The sequence below is a fragment of the Prosopis cineraria genome, unplaced genomic scaffold (assembly GCF_029017545.1).
Source record: "Prosopis cineraria cultivar Desert tree isolate PC_DT_omini unplaced genomic scaffold, ASM2901754v1 PC9, whole genome shotgun sequence".
Classification (NCBI taxonomy): Eukaryota; Viridiplantae; Streptophyta; class Magnoliopsida; order Fabales; family Fabaceae; genus Prosopis; species Prosopis cineraria.
In genome coordinates, this window is record NW_026555340.1 from 27114443 (window position 1) to 27133239 (window position 18797).

General features: G+C 38.9%; 1 protein-coding gene across 2 annotated transcripts; it reads right to left on the reverse strand.

The window, feature by feature from the left end:
- Positions 1-903: 903 nt before the first annotated feature.
- LOC129320965 (dnaJ homolog subfamily C GRV2) lies at positions 904-17093 on the reverse strand. Of its 2 annotated transcripts, XM_054966670.1 has the most exons (22): positions 16259-17093; positions 15684-15920; positions 15396-15483; positions 15070-15278; positions 14424-14525; positions 14285-14347; positions 11885-14125; positions 11240-11602; positions 10607-10747; positions 9831-10223; positions 9220-9708; positions 8603-8826; positions 8168-8512; positions 6990-7284; positions 5696-6157; positions 5271-5616; positions 4829-5172; positions 4280-4747; positions 3243-3367; positions 2200-2323; positions 1528-1596; positions 904-1423 (listed from the first exon to the last, which is right to left on the reverse strand). In XM_054966670.1, exons 1-22 carry the CDS (start codon positions 16667-16669, stop codon positions 1214-1216), a joined length of 7749 nt encoding a protein of 2582 aa, XP_054822645.1. In that variant the 5' UTR covers positions 16670-17093; the 3' UTR covers positions 904-1213. The 2 variants fall into 2 exon arrangements, with proteins under 2 accessions (XP_054822645.1, XP_054822646.1); XM_054966671.1 differs by lacking the exons at positions 15396-15483; positions 15684-15920; positions 16259-17093 and having other exon boundaries at positions 14424-14535; positions 15070-15272.
- Positions 17094-18797: the final 1704 nt, after the last annotated feature.

The following is an 18797-nucleotide window of genomic DNA, read 5'->3' on the forward strand; positions in this document are numbered from 1 at the left end:
ATAATACCGAACATGTCATCTGCTAAAAGAATACGTATCTGTCAACCCTCAACTACCTACTTATTCACAACTTTTAATTGTCCCCCACCCCCCACCCCCACCTTTTTTCTTTCCACTTTCTTCTGATGGAGACACCGAAGGCAAAGGTAATGGTAATTAGGGGGTATCGAGTTCTGGACATAAATCATAAATCACGGACTTCATTGCATCCAAAACAATCATGCTGCCGCTCGTGCCAAGAAAATTAATATTGGCAATGAAAGGATTTGAACAGGATGAAACCCAGCCATTACTTAATATATCGAATGTTTCGTTAAATTTTAACTACCATTTATTTGAATAAATAAACACAGAGAAAGTACATGCAGAGTTTAAATTCTTGTGTGAAGAGGGGAAAAAATATACTTCGAACAAAGGACGGGGGACGTGAAGCAAACTACGACTACCTTGCTGCTTGGGAAGGACCTTTATCCTCAGCTCCTCACACTTTGTTTTAAAGGAGCCCGGTCCTTCCCGATTTATCAGGGCAACTATTTGCATCGAGTGCATCTAAAATTAAACCACAGACAGACTCTGGCACCCATACCCAAAAAAGCAAAAAATAAAAATAAAAAATGCCACCGATGCCTTTCTCCATGGGAAACCTTATCAAGTCAAATTCTGAATATAAGAATCTAACGTTAAGAAATACATCTTAAAAAATAGTTTCAAATTGCCAATGACCTTGTGGCCTGGTAACATAAAAACTCCCCGATGAATAAAAAGTTACGAGTTTGGTTCCATTTGTCATCTCAAGCCATTTGTGCTCACCTCTTTAAATTAAAGAAAAAAACGGTTCAAAATTTATCTAGCTGCAACCAAAGACCTGGGTATACCTTTAAACTTGATATAATAAAAAAAAAAAAATTGATCATGTGTGGATACAAAGCAAAGTAGGACTAAACTAGAGCGGAATGCATAAAATCACCTCACTATTCTGCAGTACATTGGCAAATAGACCACTCAATTTACAAGAAAAAAAGGGCGCTTGTGGGAGCGGGGACCAAAAATCCCTCTTCATACAAACGAATAATTTGCTCTAAGAAAATTGCACATGCATCCCGGTGATCATCCAGGGTGCACGGAGACAGGATAACTGTACAACGTACTATACAGGCCACTGGTCCAGGTGCAAGCTTGAATACATGCAGCTCAAACAATCTAGTTTTCTGTGCTATGAAAGCTGGTCTTGCTTACCATTCAAGCTTGATGCAGATGATGGAAGAATTCTGGAGGAAGCAGGTGCTGGCGGCGGAGCTGTAAGTGCATAAGTGAGTCTTGATGACGATGAACTCTCAATCAGACCAGCAATGCCAGCTGCTGCAGATTGAGCATTTGAAGGAAGGAAGAGATCATGCTTCTGGTCTTTGTATGCACTCCAAACCTTCAAAGCAGGAGAGAGATTCTTTAGTGGGTTCACTTAATAAATTGAAGCGCACAGATTCAAGCAATCAGAAACACTAAACAGTAACAAGTATTGAGACTCACATTGGAACTATTTAATATTTCTCGCACTTTAGTACAATGTGCTCCTTCGGTGGCAAAGGCATGCAAGACCTGATCACCATACAAGAGTACTCATCAGCATAAATGAAAATAGCGGAAAATCAATTCAAGCAGCCTAGCTAATAAAGTTTGGAGACTATGGGAACTTAGGTTCTAGCTAAAAAAGTTTAGAGACTATGGGAATTCAGGTTGCTTGTCTTGTCCGTCAATTGTGCCACTCAAACGAAAGAAAGAAAGAAAGAAATACAAAGTGTAGAAAATAAGAATTTTGCAGTTGAAGGACGTCAGAGAACAATAAGTTAAGAACATTTAAAAGTAACAAGGCTGCAAGCTTGTTTCCATAAAAATATACAGTAATATTTTCTAAAAAAATAGTAATATTAAGAAATTTGAACAGAGCAAAAAAAGTAAAAAACTACGTGAATGCCCCATGAATATTTTGACATATCCAGAAAAATAGAAGTGAATATTAAATGCAAGGGAATTAAGGAGAGTGTAAGAGAACCCAAAGAAAGACAGTTATTAAAAGCAAGCAAAAAAGAGAAATATGGGCATGGAGAAATAAAGGAGGACAGAAGGTTAGATTTACTAGATAAAAAATAGAAACCATTGCGGGAAAAAGAAACCCAGGATGAGGAAGTATGAGATTCAAACCTCAATCGCAAGCACCCTGCCAATAGATGCTTCAGATTCATTCCACTTCATTTGAGAGCAAAGCCCATTCCTCCCACCAGCCCTCCAGTCAAGAAGACCGAGAAGTACTTCAACAAGACCAACTCTACAAAGTTTGCACAATTTCACAATGTTTTAGAAACACAACAAACTTCCAATTATGCATCTCAATAATAAACAACATAAAGAATATTATAGTCTATGCATGACCCCGAGCAGCTTAATCTTTACTAAGCAGAGAAGCCATAAACTATGGAGGCAGTATACAGACTTTTCAAAGCCAATTGCAGATACTAGCAGAAGGATAAAGTTTCTGACATGACATTTATTTCCATTTCACATCCATGGTACCCAAAGAAGTATCAGTCCTTGTCTCCTCAATACTCAAAAGTATCACCATTAACTGTCATCCAACAGCACTGCAGATCCGAAAATTTAGATGGAATTCTAAAACAAACGTTTAAGGGTTCCAAACCAATTGGCGACCTCCCTAGTAGGTGCATTTTTAAATTTCACTGTTTCTAGATGTTCTCTTATAGTGCTGGACCATCCAAAGTAATTTAGGCTTCAAATAATCTAGAATGATTCTCCGCAACCAGGGGAGAAAAAAAACCTAAATATGCACACTAAGTCCATATAGCAAAACATGCTCCACTCTTCAGTATGCATGCAAGGTCAAATGCTTGTACTCGCCAATTAATTTTCACTTTCGTCCAAAACATTTGCGTTGCTGACATATCCATCTAAAGAATTGCCAAAAGATAATCCAAAACAAGACAGATGGGCAAGACCCAAAAGATGATACACGTTAGGGGGGATGACAAGTAAGGAAAAAATATCTTTTGGAACTTGCACAACTCAATACAATTTTAAACTCTTCAATACAAAATATCCTCATAATTGAACTTCACAGTTATATAACCACAGAAAAATCAAAGGATCTAAAGCAAGATTTATTCAAAGAAAAGTGAGAAACAAGCAAACAGAAAAGATACATGTCTGCTGAATATAAATAAGTAACTCACTTGAGTCCTTGTGCAACAAGAGCATCCCTCGCTCGGTTTCCAGCAACCACAACACGTTTTAGGGTCTCAAGAGCTAAAATGCTTCCACCTTGCCATCCTATAGCTTTCATTAGTAGAGGAACTACCTGGAAAGTGGAATTAAATTTAAAATAGATATAAAAAAAATATCAGTACAATTTTGTTTGGAGTCACAACTTGATAATCATAAGTGAAATATACAGATGACAAAAATGCCAGTAATACAAAGTTAAACCATCATAATGAGAGTCTTGGAACCTATGAAATTTACAAATTTCCAGCAGCACAACATAAACCCTCCCACTTTCCCCTCCTTAAATAATCCATGAAAGACAAAGTCATTTCAATTGAGCCGTGTACTCTCCTATCCTCAATCTAAACCCTTAATCCCCAATAAATGTGTAGTCATAATAGGAGCTTGGCCTTCAGCTTAACCTTTGGGGAAGACATGGTACTTATTGCATGGCCTCAGAGCCTCTGATCAGTTTAAATTAGAATTTCTCAAGTTATCGTAGATCTGGGTTTTATCTCAACGTTGAGATCTGGGTTTTATCTAATTGAAGCTAGAAAAGCTATGTGAAGATATGCTAGTAATAAAATGAATAAGAACCTTTATTTGACAACTTAATTTTTCAAGAAAGCCTTTGGCACTGCTCGCTGGCTCGGAGGTTTGAAAATAAGAGTAGCAGCTGAAAGACTGTTTTCAATAGGCCAAAAGTTGCAGATGACCAGGGGCACCTACTGTTGCAAGGTTGATTGGCAGAACCAGGGTGATTTTGGGGATAGAAGGACATTTTGAAGTGTAAATGTTCTTCTCACATTTTAATTAATCTTCCCCTTTAGCAAGAAAGAGAGTACAACAGAATTATTCGTACTCATAATAATATATGGTGTGTCACCAGTAGACCATTAGAACTGTTCTCTCAAAACGATGTTATCATGGCCTGATGGCAAGCACAAGCAGGAAAACCAGCATAAAGATATGTAACTTCAACCATAAAATAATTTCTATCAGATACCTGAGGTGTTCCTACACTTGTAGCAGCCATGGCTTCAGCACATGTGGTGCTAGCTGCAAGTTGATGCAGGACGCGCAAACAACTGAGACGCACACGTTCTTGAGGAGTTTGTGTTTGCTCTCTTGAGCCATTGTCTGTGTCATCCATTCTGTCTGCATGATTGTCATTATTTACCTCACCTGATGATGCCATTGTTTCTCGCCTACCTTCATAGGCAACGGCAGCGACAAGTTTGGGCACATACCCAAGATATCCCACATGATCTGCTAGTGCAGGATGCACGCGGAGTAATGAAACTAATGCAGCAGAGAGAAGCAAAGGCAACTCTGGATCAACAGCCTGTGTCTCGTAATGTGTGGCAGCAATAGATGATAAATACTGATCAAGTAGTCCTTCCAAGAATCTTTTAGGATTTCTCAGAGGAAATTTAGGATCTTTCAGAAACAGTCGGACATAGATGCCACCAACCTGTATCAACGCAAATAGTTTCAATCCATAGGATGCGAGAAAATATGCATTTCTAAACTGCACATCACATAGATGTGGTACCTGTGGCTCATCCCTCATTTCCTGTTGTCCAGAAGCCTGTTCAGGCACATCCCAATCAACAACCCGACCTTTCATCTGCTCACGGAATAGTTCTGATGCCAAAGTTGAAATCTGTGCAGATAAGGAAGCTGCCATTGCGGGCGTCCATACAAGTTCTGGTGTCTCTGTAGTCTGCTCTAGGGCAATTACAACAGCCTCACCAGGTCCATCTCTGATTACAGATACCATCCCATCTGGAAGAAACCTAGCTAGTGCTATAGCAACTCTTGGACCATGCATTGGTTGGCCAACAAGCTTGCCCAACAAGGCAGCTGCCATCGCTCTTTGTTGCAGTGGAATTTCATCTGCATGGAATATTTCCATTATTAGTATTCAATTATTCACAGTGCAAAACATTTTAAAAAATGGCAAAGAATAGACAAACTAAAATAAGTTTTTCTACCCTTCAAAGGCAAGAGCAGTTGAAGAATGTACACAACTCCACCATGCTTGGCAGCTGCCCAGGCAAGTTCTGGAGTGCTTGCCAATGCATATAAAACATGGAGAGCCCCTTCACGACAACTTGGAGAGGAGTGAAGCATCTGTAGTAAAAGAAGAAGGCTGGATCCATCTGCTACCATGGCCTCCAAGCAGGAAGCATGGGCTGTCAAGAGTGACAACACACCCAGGCAAAGTTGAGGAATGCCACTATCTGATGCTTCAGTAAGAGAAAAGCACTCAAAGAGAGGCATTAACTTGTCTTTGTTAGAAAATATCGATGCCAAATTTGGTTTGCTAGTGAGAAGGTTCTGCAGAAAATAAAAAAGATTAGACAGACATGCTTGATGTAATAAATCACAACATTCAAAGGTAATTAAGCAATGCAACCTGAAGGGAGGTTAATGCAGCACGAAGGTTCTTAACCAACTCAAGTTCCTCTTTTTCTGCCACTTGTCCATCAGATACTGTTGTGGAATCATCCAGGACATGCTGCTCACTAGCAGATCCATTACCATTAGTCTCAGTTTGACACTCAGGTGTTTGAACGACTGCAGCAGCGGAATCAACTATGCCATGACCATCAGCATCTCCAGTATTTTGATTGCGCACAAGAAATGATATAAAATCAATTAGAGCAACACAAAAAGCTTCTGCTTCACTAATTTCAGAGTCTGGCTGATCGTTGTAGACTCTTAAGTAAACATTGCCAATGAATAGTTCTCTCGATAATGCTTTATAGCTAAAGTCATAAGAATCTTTTATGTCATATGAACCATCAGAGCCTTGAGATGCACGCTGCTCATCCACAAAAGCCAGCAGCTCTGCCCTTGTTGAAGAGTTCCAGATAATCTACAGTATATAGTTTCAAAAGATGGGTCAAACTAAAACAGAACTCTTAGCACATACACATACAAAATTATACATGAAGCACAGGAAAGAGACCGCCTAAACTAAAAATTTGAAACTTGTCCCATGTATTGACTTATGTTTTGGTTTCCAAGGATAGATATCAGATACAATAGCACAAGTTTAACCTGCATTGTGCAGGCCCACTTCATCTTTAAGGTCAAGATGGTGTTTCTATAGGTTTTCCAATATAAGAAAGCCCCCAGTTTATGGGCCTCAGCACATATATAGGTTAAGCAATAAATTTTATTCGGCGTAGGATAGAATGATATCAAACTTCTCTTTGATTATGGATAAACAATTTACACTTCTTACCATTTCAACATGGCTTTCATACAATATCAAGGATCATTCAACCAAAAAGTTTAAGCCATTAAGTGAAGGCAAAAGTCCTATAATATAATCTACAACACTACTAATCATATCTAGCTCTCAATCCTTTGCTCAGACTGGGTCAACCAGGCAGTTATTTGACCTCAGTACATTGATACTATAACATATATGTAGATCCTGAATGTTATCTCCGTCTACCAAAATAAAACAAAAACAATTGAGAGTGAGCTAAAAACATTTAACCATATTTTTACTTGTTAAACAGACTTGATCTGTTGGCCATTAAAAGTCACTTCAAGTTCAAATTACCAGCGCAAAGTGAGATAAAATGCAAAGCAATATATTTTTTTGACCAAGTCAGAGAAGTGCCATAAAATCTTTGGGCTCCATATTGAATTGTTTTAACTAAGAGTTGGGGAAAGGGGAGGGGGGAAGCATTTACCTCAGGAGTCTCCAGGTTTGCGTTTAATTTGGAAAGCAGATCTTTAGGCATTTGGTCTTTTAACATGCTACAAAGCTTAGGAGTTAGCAAAGCTCTGAGAGCATCAGCTGCAGCATTATTATAAGGTGTCGGATTCTCATCAGCACATAAACCACTGATCCTTGACAAAGCCATGGATGCTCGTATAGCATGCATGTTTTTGGCAATTTGAACACTAGCACCAACACCATGTGACTCTGTAGTATCAGATTCTTCAGCAGTGGAGTCAAACTGAAGCAGTAAAGGCAGAAGGTACCTATCATGAATCATATTCCATGGATAAGTCTGAGTTGCAGGATATAATTCACAGAAGATATCAAAAAAATCTAGTACAGCAAGCAACTACAATTTGACATACAAAGTTAAAGTCTATAATCTAACATAACCAGAATGTTGATAGCGTCATGATGAGGATGGTAAAATCCGTGCATATAAAGTTAGAAAGAAATCCTGTGCATATAATGTTAGAACCAATTACCGAATCACTAGAATATAACAGAATGATTGAGGAGATACTGAAAAATTGACCAAAACATTATAAGGAGCTGAGAAAGAAGAAAAGAAGAAAAGGAAATTTCCATAAGGCCTATATCAATTATCAATAAATGAACAAATTTATGATTCTACTGGCAAGCACAAGAGAAAAATAAGTTTCTCGCTTTCTCAATGCTAAAAAGGGTCGTCTAAATAAGCTACTGGTATGAAATTAAATCACTAAATAACATGTCAGACAGTTCCCGTGCAACTATTTATTACAGGGCAAGTGTAGGAAAACTCAGTGAGCAAAAGACTGCATTTCCTCCTAACCTTGAATGATCAAAGCATAACATTGATGAATTAATTTAGTAATAACTACCAAAAACATTCATTAAATCAGTAGTTTCTTCCTTAACATCAACCAAACTAGAAATAAAATGCCTCGATTATCATTCAAATTCATTCATGAAGAACTTTATGCCCAAGAAATTTAAGTTCTGATACATCTAAAGGCATAAACAAGGAGATCCAGGAGTCAAGGATCATTTTTGGACTTTGACCACTTAGGATGAAGGGCCAACAAAAAATTCATGGTTGTGAGGGATCAGCCAGTCTTCCCAACTCTGTAATGTGAAAAAACACAATTGAGAAGGCAGACATACCATAATACACCAGCCTTCAGTAAAGCATTCTGCAACTCCAAGGAAACAGAAATGTTGGCAATAGTCTGCAAAGCAGCATCAACAGCTGCAGGTGCAAACTCAAGTTCAGTACAGTGCACAATGTCCTCAACTAGTCCAGAATACTCAAGCATGTCAGCTCTGGCAGCCTCAAATTGACTCAGAACTGAAAAGGTTTGCATGATATTTGTAACTATGATGGCTGATGGTTCATTTCCAGGAGTAGTGGGTTGAACGACACCCATGCAACGGGAAAGAAGGGTTGCAAGAAGTTGTACTCCGCCATCCCTCACTAGCTCTTCACCATTCAATGAAGAAGATGCGCACCTGACCATATTAAGATTAAATGATGTTACCAGAATGTGCAACTCACAAGCAAAAAATATGAATCTAACAAGAAAGACAACAGGATTTTACGTCAGCCAAACAAGCTCTGATGCAGCAACAAGGAGAGGAGCTCTTTCTGAAGAAAGAAAATTGTTATCATCATTGTCCACAGTAACTGCATTTAACAACATGGGATAGCCAGCATATTTGAATGGCTCCAATACATCTCCATATCTTCTGTACAATATACACTGTCCTTTCAATAAAAGAAGCAATCTCCAAGGTTGAGGGCCTTGCAAACCTTGCATGGTAGCCTGATAAGCAGTCATGTAACGCTAAAAATTAAGTAACTCCGAACAGAAAAAAGGTGGGTGACAAGGTTGCTTGTACAAAAAATAAAGCATTTTGTCGCCAGGGTTGGCATCAGAATGAACAGAAAAAGAAGGTATTATGCTCATCATCACCATTTTATTTTTATGCCATACAAAATCCAGGGATGGGGAACATGCATGTTGCAGCTACTACCTTTTTAGGAATAAAAATTGCATTCACAGCAGCTATTAAAAGTTTTAAAGAAACCATATAGTATAAGGATGCATAATCTTCTACCTATCTTGCTGTTAAGCCACATAACAAACTTGGGATTGGGAACACTTGCCTCATTCCCAAAATAGCTTATTGTGCAGAGTATGAAAACATTTCTCTACCTGGAGGCGTTCATAGGCTTTCTGCACAGCAAGAAACTTTTCCCTTCCTTCTGGGTTTTTGTCAGGATGATATTTCATTGCCAGTTTCCTATACTGTCGCTTTAATTTTTCTTCATCAATATTCTCAATCTGCTTGGATAAGCTAAATGCTTCCTCTCCCATATCCAAAGAATTTTTATTTCCATCAATAGATACATCCTCCAATGATATTTCTAAGATTTTGCAAGCTTCTTCTTCTGAAAGATCCATAGGCTTCCTTGTCAACTCTTCACGCCACAATACCAATAATGACTGCAGAAACTCAACATGTTCAACAATAGGCCAATTCGGAAATCGAATCTCATCACATAGATTCCTGAGGTAATAGCGGTGACACCACATTTCATCTTTTAGCTCTGGGTAAGTAACAGGAGGCATAGGGGCATAATCATATAAAACATGGCAATGCTGTGATAATTTCTGCGGGAAGTCACCAAGATGCTGCAAAACCTGGTAAAAATCAAAACAGCATGGATTAACAAACGTTGATGACCCAAAAAACTTCTATTGCATTGGTATCATATCTGAAGAGCAACCCAAGTTTTATCATTATGATTTATGAAGTCAAATACCTGACGAATTAGATTTTCAGCCCTCATTTTGTGTGTCCATATAATTTCTGGAGTATCAGAATCAGAAACCATAGCAGCAGCAAATGCTGCTGGACCACTACGCTCCAGTACATACAACAAAGATTCAGGGAGCAATCCACCAAGAACACTACGTTTTGCCAACGGCAGTGATGTTGAAACTGCAGCCTCTTCACCACCATGAAATGCTTGATGGACATGGGTGACAGCAAAGAGCTGGGCAATTGAAATCAGATTGGATCCAGGGTAAGCCAGTGCAAAATAAAATGCTCCAGTGCTGTATAAGCGTATCATGGCCTTGGGATTACGAGTGACAATGGCCTTCAGCAAGGCAGCAGCTGCCTCAACAATACTAGGTTCCCCAGAAAGAATGGCCTATACACAAACCTCACCCAGTCAAAAATCAAGATATTCAAAGTCACCAAAAAGAAAGGAAAATATATATAAATCAAGAATTAAGCACACAATATTATCTTATACTAAAAATTTCATCTAAAAATAATAAAGGCAACGTGATTTGACAAAACTATAAAAAATATGTCATAATATTCACTCTGGCTGGGAGTCCAAATAATCAAGTTGAAGAAACTAGACAAGATCCTTTTGTTTTACAAAAATAGAAAGTTAAAAAAAAAGAAATCAAAATCTATACTAAGCAGTAAAATGTTCAGAGTGAAGGCAACCAGAGACTATGAAGAAAAAAAAAATTTAGGGGGGGGGGAATGAATGCATAATGGATGGACCACTCCTAAGATTACCTGTGCAATATGCGGAAGACAGCGAGGACTTGACAAGATTCGTTTTACTCTAGGAGTTGGAGTTACAATCTCTCCAGCATCATCTAAATCTGAATGTGCAGATACCATGCTATGCAATATAGATAAAGCTGCATCCCCTACCTACATACAATATCCTTCTATCAGGAGGGAACTACGCAAAGCAGAATAAGACAAGGAAATTAAAAGAAATGCAGTATCTGAGACAAATCATTAGTCACAAAAACACTTCCAAGCAAGTTCTTAATGCTACTTTCGAGAGAGAGAAATGCATTGATATTCATTGCGTTTAAAACTGAAGATCATCAACATAACAGCACCTAAATGTGAATATCTAAACAAGAACAACATTTTTCCAGTTCTCATACTAAGCTCAAGAGATTTGGAACACAGTTGGCTGGATTGTAGTCCACTAACTTAGTCAGTAGTTTGATCATGAGCAGAACAGATTAACAGCAGGGCAAACTATTAAGCCTTGACAGAAATTTGCAAAAGTCTTGATGTAAATATAGACAATTAGTCCTCTAGCATAAGGGAAGAAAAAAATCAGATTATAAGCATTAAGTTCATTAGTATCAATATCAACATTGTCTCCTATCTGCAACATGACTTTACCTGAGCGGGTGTAAGGACAGGAACTCTAAGTGCAAGAGCCCAACGGAGCTCACGAATATCCCGCAGCTTCTTCCAATCCAGCATCCCAGAAGCCCAACATCTTGTCGTCCAATCAATAGCTTTTTTAGACCATAACCTTCTAATAGCATCTTTTTCCAAAGGTCCAACTTGGGCACCATCTTTATCAATATACATCCATTCCTTAAGAGGTTCCATAAAAGCAGTAGCAGCAATCAAATTAGACTGCAAGGGAATAGCTGTCCTCTCTGAGGCTTCATGGACCACTGTAAGTAGATCAACAGCTAGTACACAACCTCCAACTAGAACACAGGCCTCAACATTTGATAGAAAGTTCATTAAAGCCTGGCATTGAACATAAGACAGTAAATTGCACATGATTTTTACTGGTAAATTGAATTGTTAACTCGAGCATTCTTTATATCTCTATTACATCTATGAAAACAAGTTAAGCTATATGATGGCTCCTATTTTACCACCAAAAAAAATAAATCTATCTAATGGCAATTATGAACAAATTGACAATAATTAAAAATGAACAATTTTTTATTGGAGCAAAACACCTACTGAACATTAATACAGCAAGACAAGACACTAAAGAACATGAAGGAATTGATTTTGACAAACCTTTAAAAGTAGAAGAAGTCGGTGCCTCAAAGCCCTGTCATCAGTCCTATCCAAGAGAACAGTTATGTGAGATGTGCCCTCAAAAGGACCAATAGTCTTGTAATGTTGTTCATATACAATTGCCATCGCCCTTGCACAGAGCTCCCTCACTGATGAACCACCACCTCCTCCAAAACCATCTAACCTGCCCATATCACACCAATCATCAGAGGCACCTAGTTCATCAGGAACAGCACCATCTACAGTAAGCCCTGTGTCAGCATCACATAGAAACCGATGGTAAAGTGCTCTAAAGAATGCAATTGGATCACGCAGTGGGAAGTCCTGCGCCCTGCCACCACCACCACTCTCAAGCAGCAAACGCAGATAATACTGGCCCACACAAACTTCTTTTGACAAGCTTGGGTAACGGACAGAAAATTCAGGGTAGTTCCAAGATATTTGGGGTATATTTTCAATCCCACTTATCATTTCTACTGTAGCACCACCCGGGACAATATCTTCAGTTCGCTCCTTCTCAACATCTAGTAGATGAACTTCAGCTTGCAAAGCTTCCCTCAACTCTTGCCTAGTACGCTCATTCCATATCAAATCTGCACGATTATGATCTAAACTAAAAGCTCGCCAAAATTCAGGCCAATTGCATATTAGTCGACCAGATCCTACAGGGATGTTCTCCACAACAACTTGAGCAGGAGCTGGAACTCCTGGACTTTGAAAACCAATTGTATTGCCTTCAGGGTCAACTGAACTCAAAGAATTAGGTCCTGATGCTTCTTCATTTGAGTTTGCAGATGGTGCAATAGAGGAAGGCATAACAGTTGAATGACCATTTTGTGCATCTCCTACTGAAGATCCATTATCCCGATTTTCACTTGTGGAAAAAATTGAAGATTGAGTGTTTGAAGCTTGTGCAAAGTTTGGGTCAGAACTAGATGTATGATAGTTGTCTATACCCCTATGAGCAGCAACCCCAGTTTGCCTACCCAAATCAGCACCATCAAAATTATTAACTGTAGAGAACTGTTGCTCCTGAGCAGTTATTCCTCTTCCTACACGACTTTTCCTCTGCTGTAGTAATCGTCGTTTTCTTCTTCCAGCTAATGACTCTTCTTGATTTACATCTTCTGCTAGAACTCCATCAAAACGGGTGTGCAAATAAGCAACAAGGCCAGGAGGCAAAATTCGGGACAATAGCTCCAGAGCTGGTTGGTAAGAATCTGCCCAAAGAGCAACAAGTTGTCGACTAACTTCACGACGCTCACCTGCAGGAAGGAACAATGCATGCAATAAATGTCTCAACAAAGCACCATCACGCAGAGCAGCACCCCGCATGGACTCTGCAGCAATGGCATCCTCTTCTGCAATTGATCGCATAATCACAGCTACTGTTTCTCTAACACTTTCAGCAGGATGACCAAACAGTGCAAATAAGCGACGCTTCAGTCCAGCTACATGGCGCAACAACTCTACAAAAACAGTGTACTGGGTAGTCTCCCCATGTGGCTCACAAATCATAGCCTCAAGCACCTCAACAACTGCCATTGACAGTAATGGTGATACTGACATAGGCTTTAGTCTGTTGACAAGAATAATAACGTAGCCATGATTAGCAAACAATACTGACTTGGTGTGCATAATTGTGGCATGCCACTCTCCTTTAAGATCTGTCATTGTATTTGCATCACCAGGCCCACCACCAATGAGTGATGCAACTAGACCAGCAGCCTCAGCAGCCACACCCTCAGAACCGTTTCTGAGTAAACCCATTATCCTTCCAACAGCAGCAGGAAAAGACATTACATGTGAGGCTGCACTTCTTGAGGCAAGTAATCTATGCAAGCATGCAATGAATCCCATCACTGTTGCTGCTGCTTTTGGTGAAGGGGGTGGCAAAGGAGGAGATTCTGGAGGAAGATTAGGAGTAGCAGGAAGCATAGTAATCAAGGCCATCAAAGTAACCTCCGGTACTTCAATGTTCTGAGGCACCCCACTGTATGGAATACAGGCATTAAACTCCCTTATTCTACGCCACAACTTAGCTCTTGATCCAGGTACAGAACCACCTTCAGCAACAGCATCTTTTGCCGCTGCTGCTAAATGTTTTAAATGCATGGTCGCACTTTCTATATCAGCTACAAGCCTTTGTTGACCATATTGCAGATGAACTCTCCCACAAGGAGGATCAATACGGTGACCAGGCATTGTTAGCCTTGGCAATACAGGAATTGCACATTGACCCTAGACAAAACCAATACAAGAATTCAAACATACACTTCTTCGAAGTAAACATTTATTACCTCCAGTTGCAGGAAAGAGTTTAATAGTGAACCCTCATGTCCCAAAATAGGCGTACAGTTATAGAACAATTCTTAATCAAAAGAAGATACATCTACCTACTTCTGTTTGTAGTACATCACGAACTGCTGCAAGTAAGCTATCACGGGATGTGCTTGCATAGATCTACAATTCATAGCATGGACATGAGAAACTTCCCCACATCGTAAATCACAATCACAGTAACATAGCAAATGCTTACATGGATAGGGCACCCATCACTGAATTCAATTGCAAACATCTGTGGCTCTTCAGCAAATCGAACAAGAGCACTTACAGTAGACAAAGGACGAACAGTAACAGCCTGCAAATATCTAGTGAAAATTCTCACATAGTCCTCTAGATGTATTAATATACAATGGTTGTCTTTTGGATACACATCGAACCTTTTCCAACTATCAACAATCACAATTACATATTTTATCCATTTGTACAAGACAAATGCATAAAATCTATAGTAAGTTTACTTTAGCATATATAGAATGACAATGTTCACATTCCAGGATCAGTTAAATGTATAGGTTTATGGTTCCAAGATCGCTATGCCAAAAAACCAGAGCCTTGTTACATAGAATTTACCCTTCCAAAATCTAATTTACGTGCAATTCATGTAAGCTTCTAATGATCCAAATATTCTAAATATCACCAGAGTTGTATGTATACAAAGTCTATCTTAGAAAATAATTGTTTGTGTTATTGCTTTATTTCCCTTGTGCAAGATCTTTACAGATGAGTTCAACAGCATATATCTTTACAAAGCCTATGAAAAAGCTAAAAGTGTGTGAGTTCTATATTATTAGAGCAGCTACACAGTTTTAGCTAATATACTTAATAAATCCACCACTTACTTCATAGTTCTCAGGACGCCTTTCAACAAGTGAAACCTTTGTAAGAATAAGTTGACGAGAGACAGCATCACCGCGCTCACCAAGTCCTCCTTTTGGGCCAACTCCTAAGCTCAAACCTGGAACATTTAGAGTTCCATGAGCAGCAGACCGCAATCTAGTAACAGACCAACCCCCCAAAGGGGTCTCCTCTGCACCAACTGCTTCTTTTGCTGCATCATTTATTTATTCAAGGTTAGACCATTAAATTGCTATCAATAACTAACCAAACACAAGGGACCCAATAATTTGAAAAGCAGAAAGGGCACAAAGATTTTAATATTTAATACCCCTTCGTTTTAAAAACTCCAAAATGGTGAGGGTGTTGGTGTTCTCCACAGACAGTGTCAGCCCAACAGTGGATTTTGCAGTTTTTGTCTGCAATGATACAGCACACCGGCATTATTACTAATAATAAAAATTTCAAACATAAATTCTCTAGTTCTCCCAAAAAAAATAAAATAAAACCATTTGCCAAAGCACTAATTCTTCCTTCTTCAGAACCAAAAGGTAGCCTATTTCAAGATGTCAATGTATACCAAAATAATACTTCAAAGTATTGAGAATGCCATGAATACCAAATGTGAGATAATAGTAGAATTTGAGGTTCCAGAAGCGGCTTGAAAAGCTTTAGATTTTCTTCCATACAAGGGACAAAGAACAAAGCCACTTCCATGATCGACATTTTTCATTCCATAAGCATCAGATAGAATTATAATTGCAGGAGAATCCATGTCTCTAAAATCCAGGCACCAGCGAAGGTCTCCAGATTTTATCTCAATGAGTTCAACACCAACGTAAGTCACTTTCAATTTCTGCAAGTCACCAATCATGCACAACAATCAGTTCACTGTTCATCACCCAATGCCGTCAAGAACAACAACCAAATAGAATATACGAGCTTATTACACACCTCTTATGAAGTCCAAACAAATCATATAATGACTAACGGACATGAGACATTAGAATAAACTCTTTCTAGTTTCTAGACCTGTTGTATGCATGAAACCCTTGACTTGACTTTAAGAACCTAATGACACTTGATGCGCGCGCGCACAAAACTCGCGCATTCCAATTTTCGACAATCGACCGGAATAAATTATCTTTACAAACAAGAGCGACTAGAAAAATTGAAGAAAGTAAAGTAACTTACAAAAGGAACCCACTCAGATGTCCGTCGCCGTATATGAAGTACAGGAAACTCAGCTACTGGCCCCAGCCTATTCCACCGTATTCGGTGCAACTCTGTCAAAATGCTCGCCCTGTATCTCGATGAGAACCTCATGGCTTTGAACTTGCCACGTCCGTCAGTCCGCACACTGATACTGAACTCGTTCGAATTCTCATCGCGCCCCAAAATTGGTGCCGCACCCTCAAAATCGTTCCCCGCATCATATGAATTCGTAACCGCCAGCGTCGACGGATCCAAAGTTATAATGGCAACGCTAGAAATGCACAGTATCCTCTTATAGCGGCCCCGCCACGAGTGCTTGATGACCAAATACCGTGCCAAGTACTCAGGTTCCTCCAAAGTTGAAGGAGCAGAATTGCCGGTATTTTCCATGACGCGTGGGGGTGCGGACGACACTGGGCGGTTATGATCGGATGCCAGGCGGGTCACGGATTCGACTTGGTGAAGATACGCAAGGGTGTGAAGACGAGGCGCATGATTAGCGCGGAGGAAGAACCACGGTCCCTTCGATGATGAAGCCGCCGCCGGGCTCCGGTGAGACCGAGACTGATTCGCCCCCAGTTCTAATACTTCTTATTTAATAAATTGCATTAACTAGTTCAACAATCGATCAAACCCTAACTGTATGAAATTCTTCATCCAATACACAATTATATTCAATTCGTGATTTCACCAATCAAGATGCACAAGAATAAGAGTTGATCGAGGAGATAGATCGAATTGTAGCAGCATGGGGGCAAGAAAGAGAGGAAGGTGCGCAAAGCAAGATCGAAACGTTTTAAGACGTTCTGTTGGCTCGGTGAAGCCGCCACTACTCGCTTTGTGAGCTGTGGTAAGAGTGACGAACGATGAGGTGGCGATTTCTTATTCGCTGAAGTCTCGAATTTTGACGTTCACGGTTCACACCCGCGTTAAGTTGTAACTTGAAACAGCAGCATTTCCTCCAAAGATGAACAGCACTATCAGTAACGGCCTAACTGATCGGCACACAAGTTGTGACAGAACTTTTTTTTTTTTTTTTGCATGATTTTATCGACCTCGTTTTGTGGCACAATCGAAAGTTCTCAAGTGTGATATTTTTATCAATTAAGAATTATCACACAGATACTTCACATGAAAATTATCAACGACTTTGTATCAGAACTGTGCGCTTTTTATTTTATTTTTTTAACCTGATGGAAAAGCTCTTAAATATGATATTTTATCTCTTAACAATCATCACACAAAAACTATATATATATAAGTTATAAATGAGATATGGCTTTTTTAAAATCATATTTGTTACTTTATTTATTAAATTAAAATTTATTTTTACCTTTTAACTTTACCTACAAAATTATTGAACATCTTAAACTTAATTATGAATTAACTTTATTTTTTAATGATAAAAATTCAGTCATCCATGCCTCTAACTTTATTTTTCCTTTATGTGGATCTTGCATTTAAATGTTTTAATGCTTCTTATTATAAAATATTTAAATAAATCTCGTAATTTAATTTTTTAATATATTTTTCACTCTATCCCTTTCTTCCCTTCTCCCCCCTCCCTCTTCCTCTCACCATCCCTCTCATCCTCTCCCTCTCCTCTTTCTTGTCGTCATCCTCATCCAAGACTTCCATCATCAATGTGGTTTAAGGCATGATCAGCGGCCTCATTTTCATCACCTCAACTGTAACTAATTAAGTGCCATCTAAGAGGTCATCAAAGCTCTTCATTCATTCCATCCTTATTCACTCATGCACGCTTGTTTTTCAAGTGTTGTGCAGGGAAGGCGTTGCCATCATCATGGGAATGTGCTCAAGCTCCATTCCTAGGGTGACCATGATGGTGGTCCACAAGAGATCCCAGCTGCTTTCGAGGATGAATGATGCTATGGCTGTATTTCACACTCACACGAGTAACATTAATTTATAGTTGAGTTTAAAATATTTAATAACTTTTCAAGTAAAGTTAAGAGGTAAAAATATTCATTAATATTTATTTATTTATTTATAAAAGCTAGTTCAACACCTTGCAATCTTTTAAGCAAATAATAATCCAGATTAAGGTTGTTTATGATAAATCTTTGTAAGGAATGAAATCACATTTTCGCTGAGAAAGGAGGTGGGGTGAGGAAAAAATATGAAAGTTCTCATAACACTACCTTAGCATTAGGAGTCCCTCGTGTGAAAGGGGGTCGCATGATCATTATTTAGCACATTAATACACATTAATGACTTGAAGCTACATTAATATTTTCTCGTTGCTGCGCCTCCTCAAATGGTAAATTTGTGTCAAGTCTGCTAACTCTTTCGTCCACAAATAGGCTAGTGAATATGTTGAACCTCTTGAAAAAGAATTGGAAATGGCTAGTTTCGCAAAAAGTTAAAAAAAAAAAATTATACTCATAAACTTTAAGAGCCAACTTGGGTCTTTCTCCCACTAGAAATTTACTCCCTAGTCTCGAAGCAATGAGAATGTCATTTAAATACTTTATGAGCGCCTTTATAGCGAGATATG

Excerpts from the sequence above, each read along its gene's own strand:
- LOC129320965 (XM_054966670.1), bottom strand. The coding sequence starts at position 16,669 with ATGGAAAATACCGGCAATTCTGCTCCTTCAACTTTGGAGGAACCTGAG. Across the intron at positions 10,748-11,239 it reads CTGTCCTTACACCCGCTCAG|GTAGGGGATGCAGCTTTATC; the intron begins GTAAAGTCATGT and ends TATTGTATGTAG. Across the intron at positions 8,513-8,602 it reads TCAGAGCTTGTTTGGCTGAC|GTGCGCATCTTCTTCATTGA; the intron begins GTAAAATCCTGT and ends TAATATGGTCAG.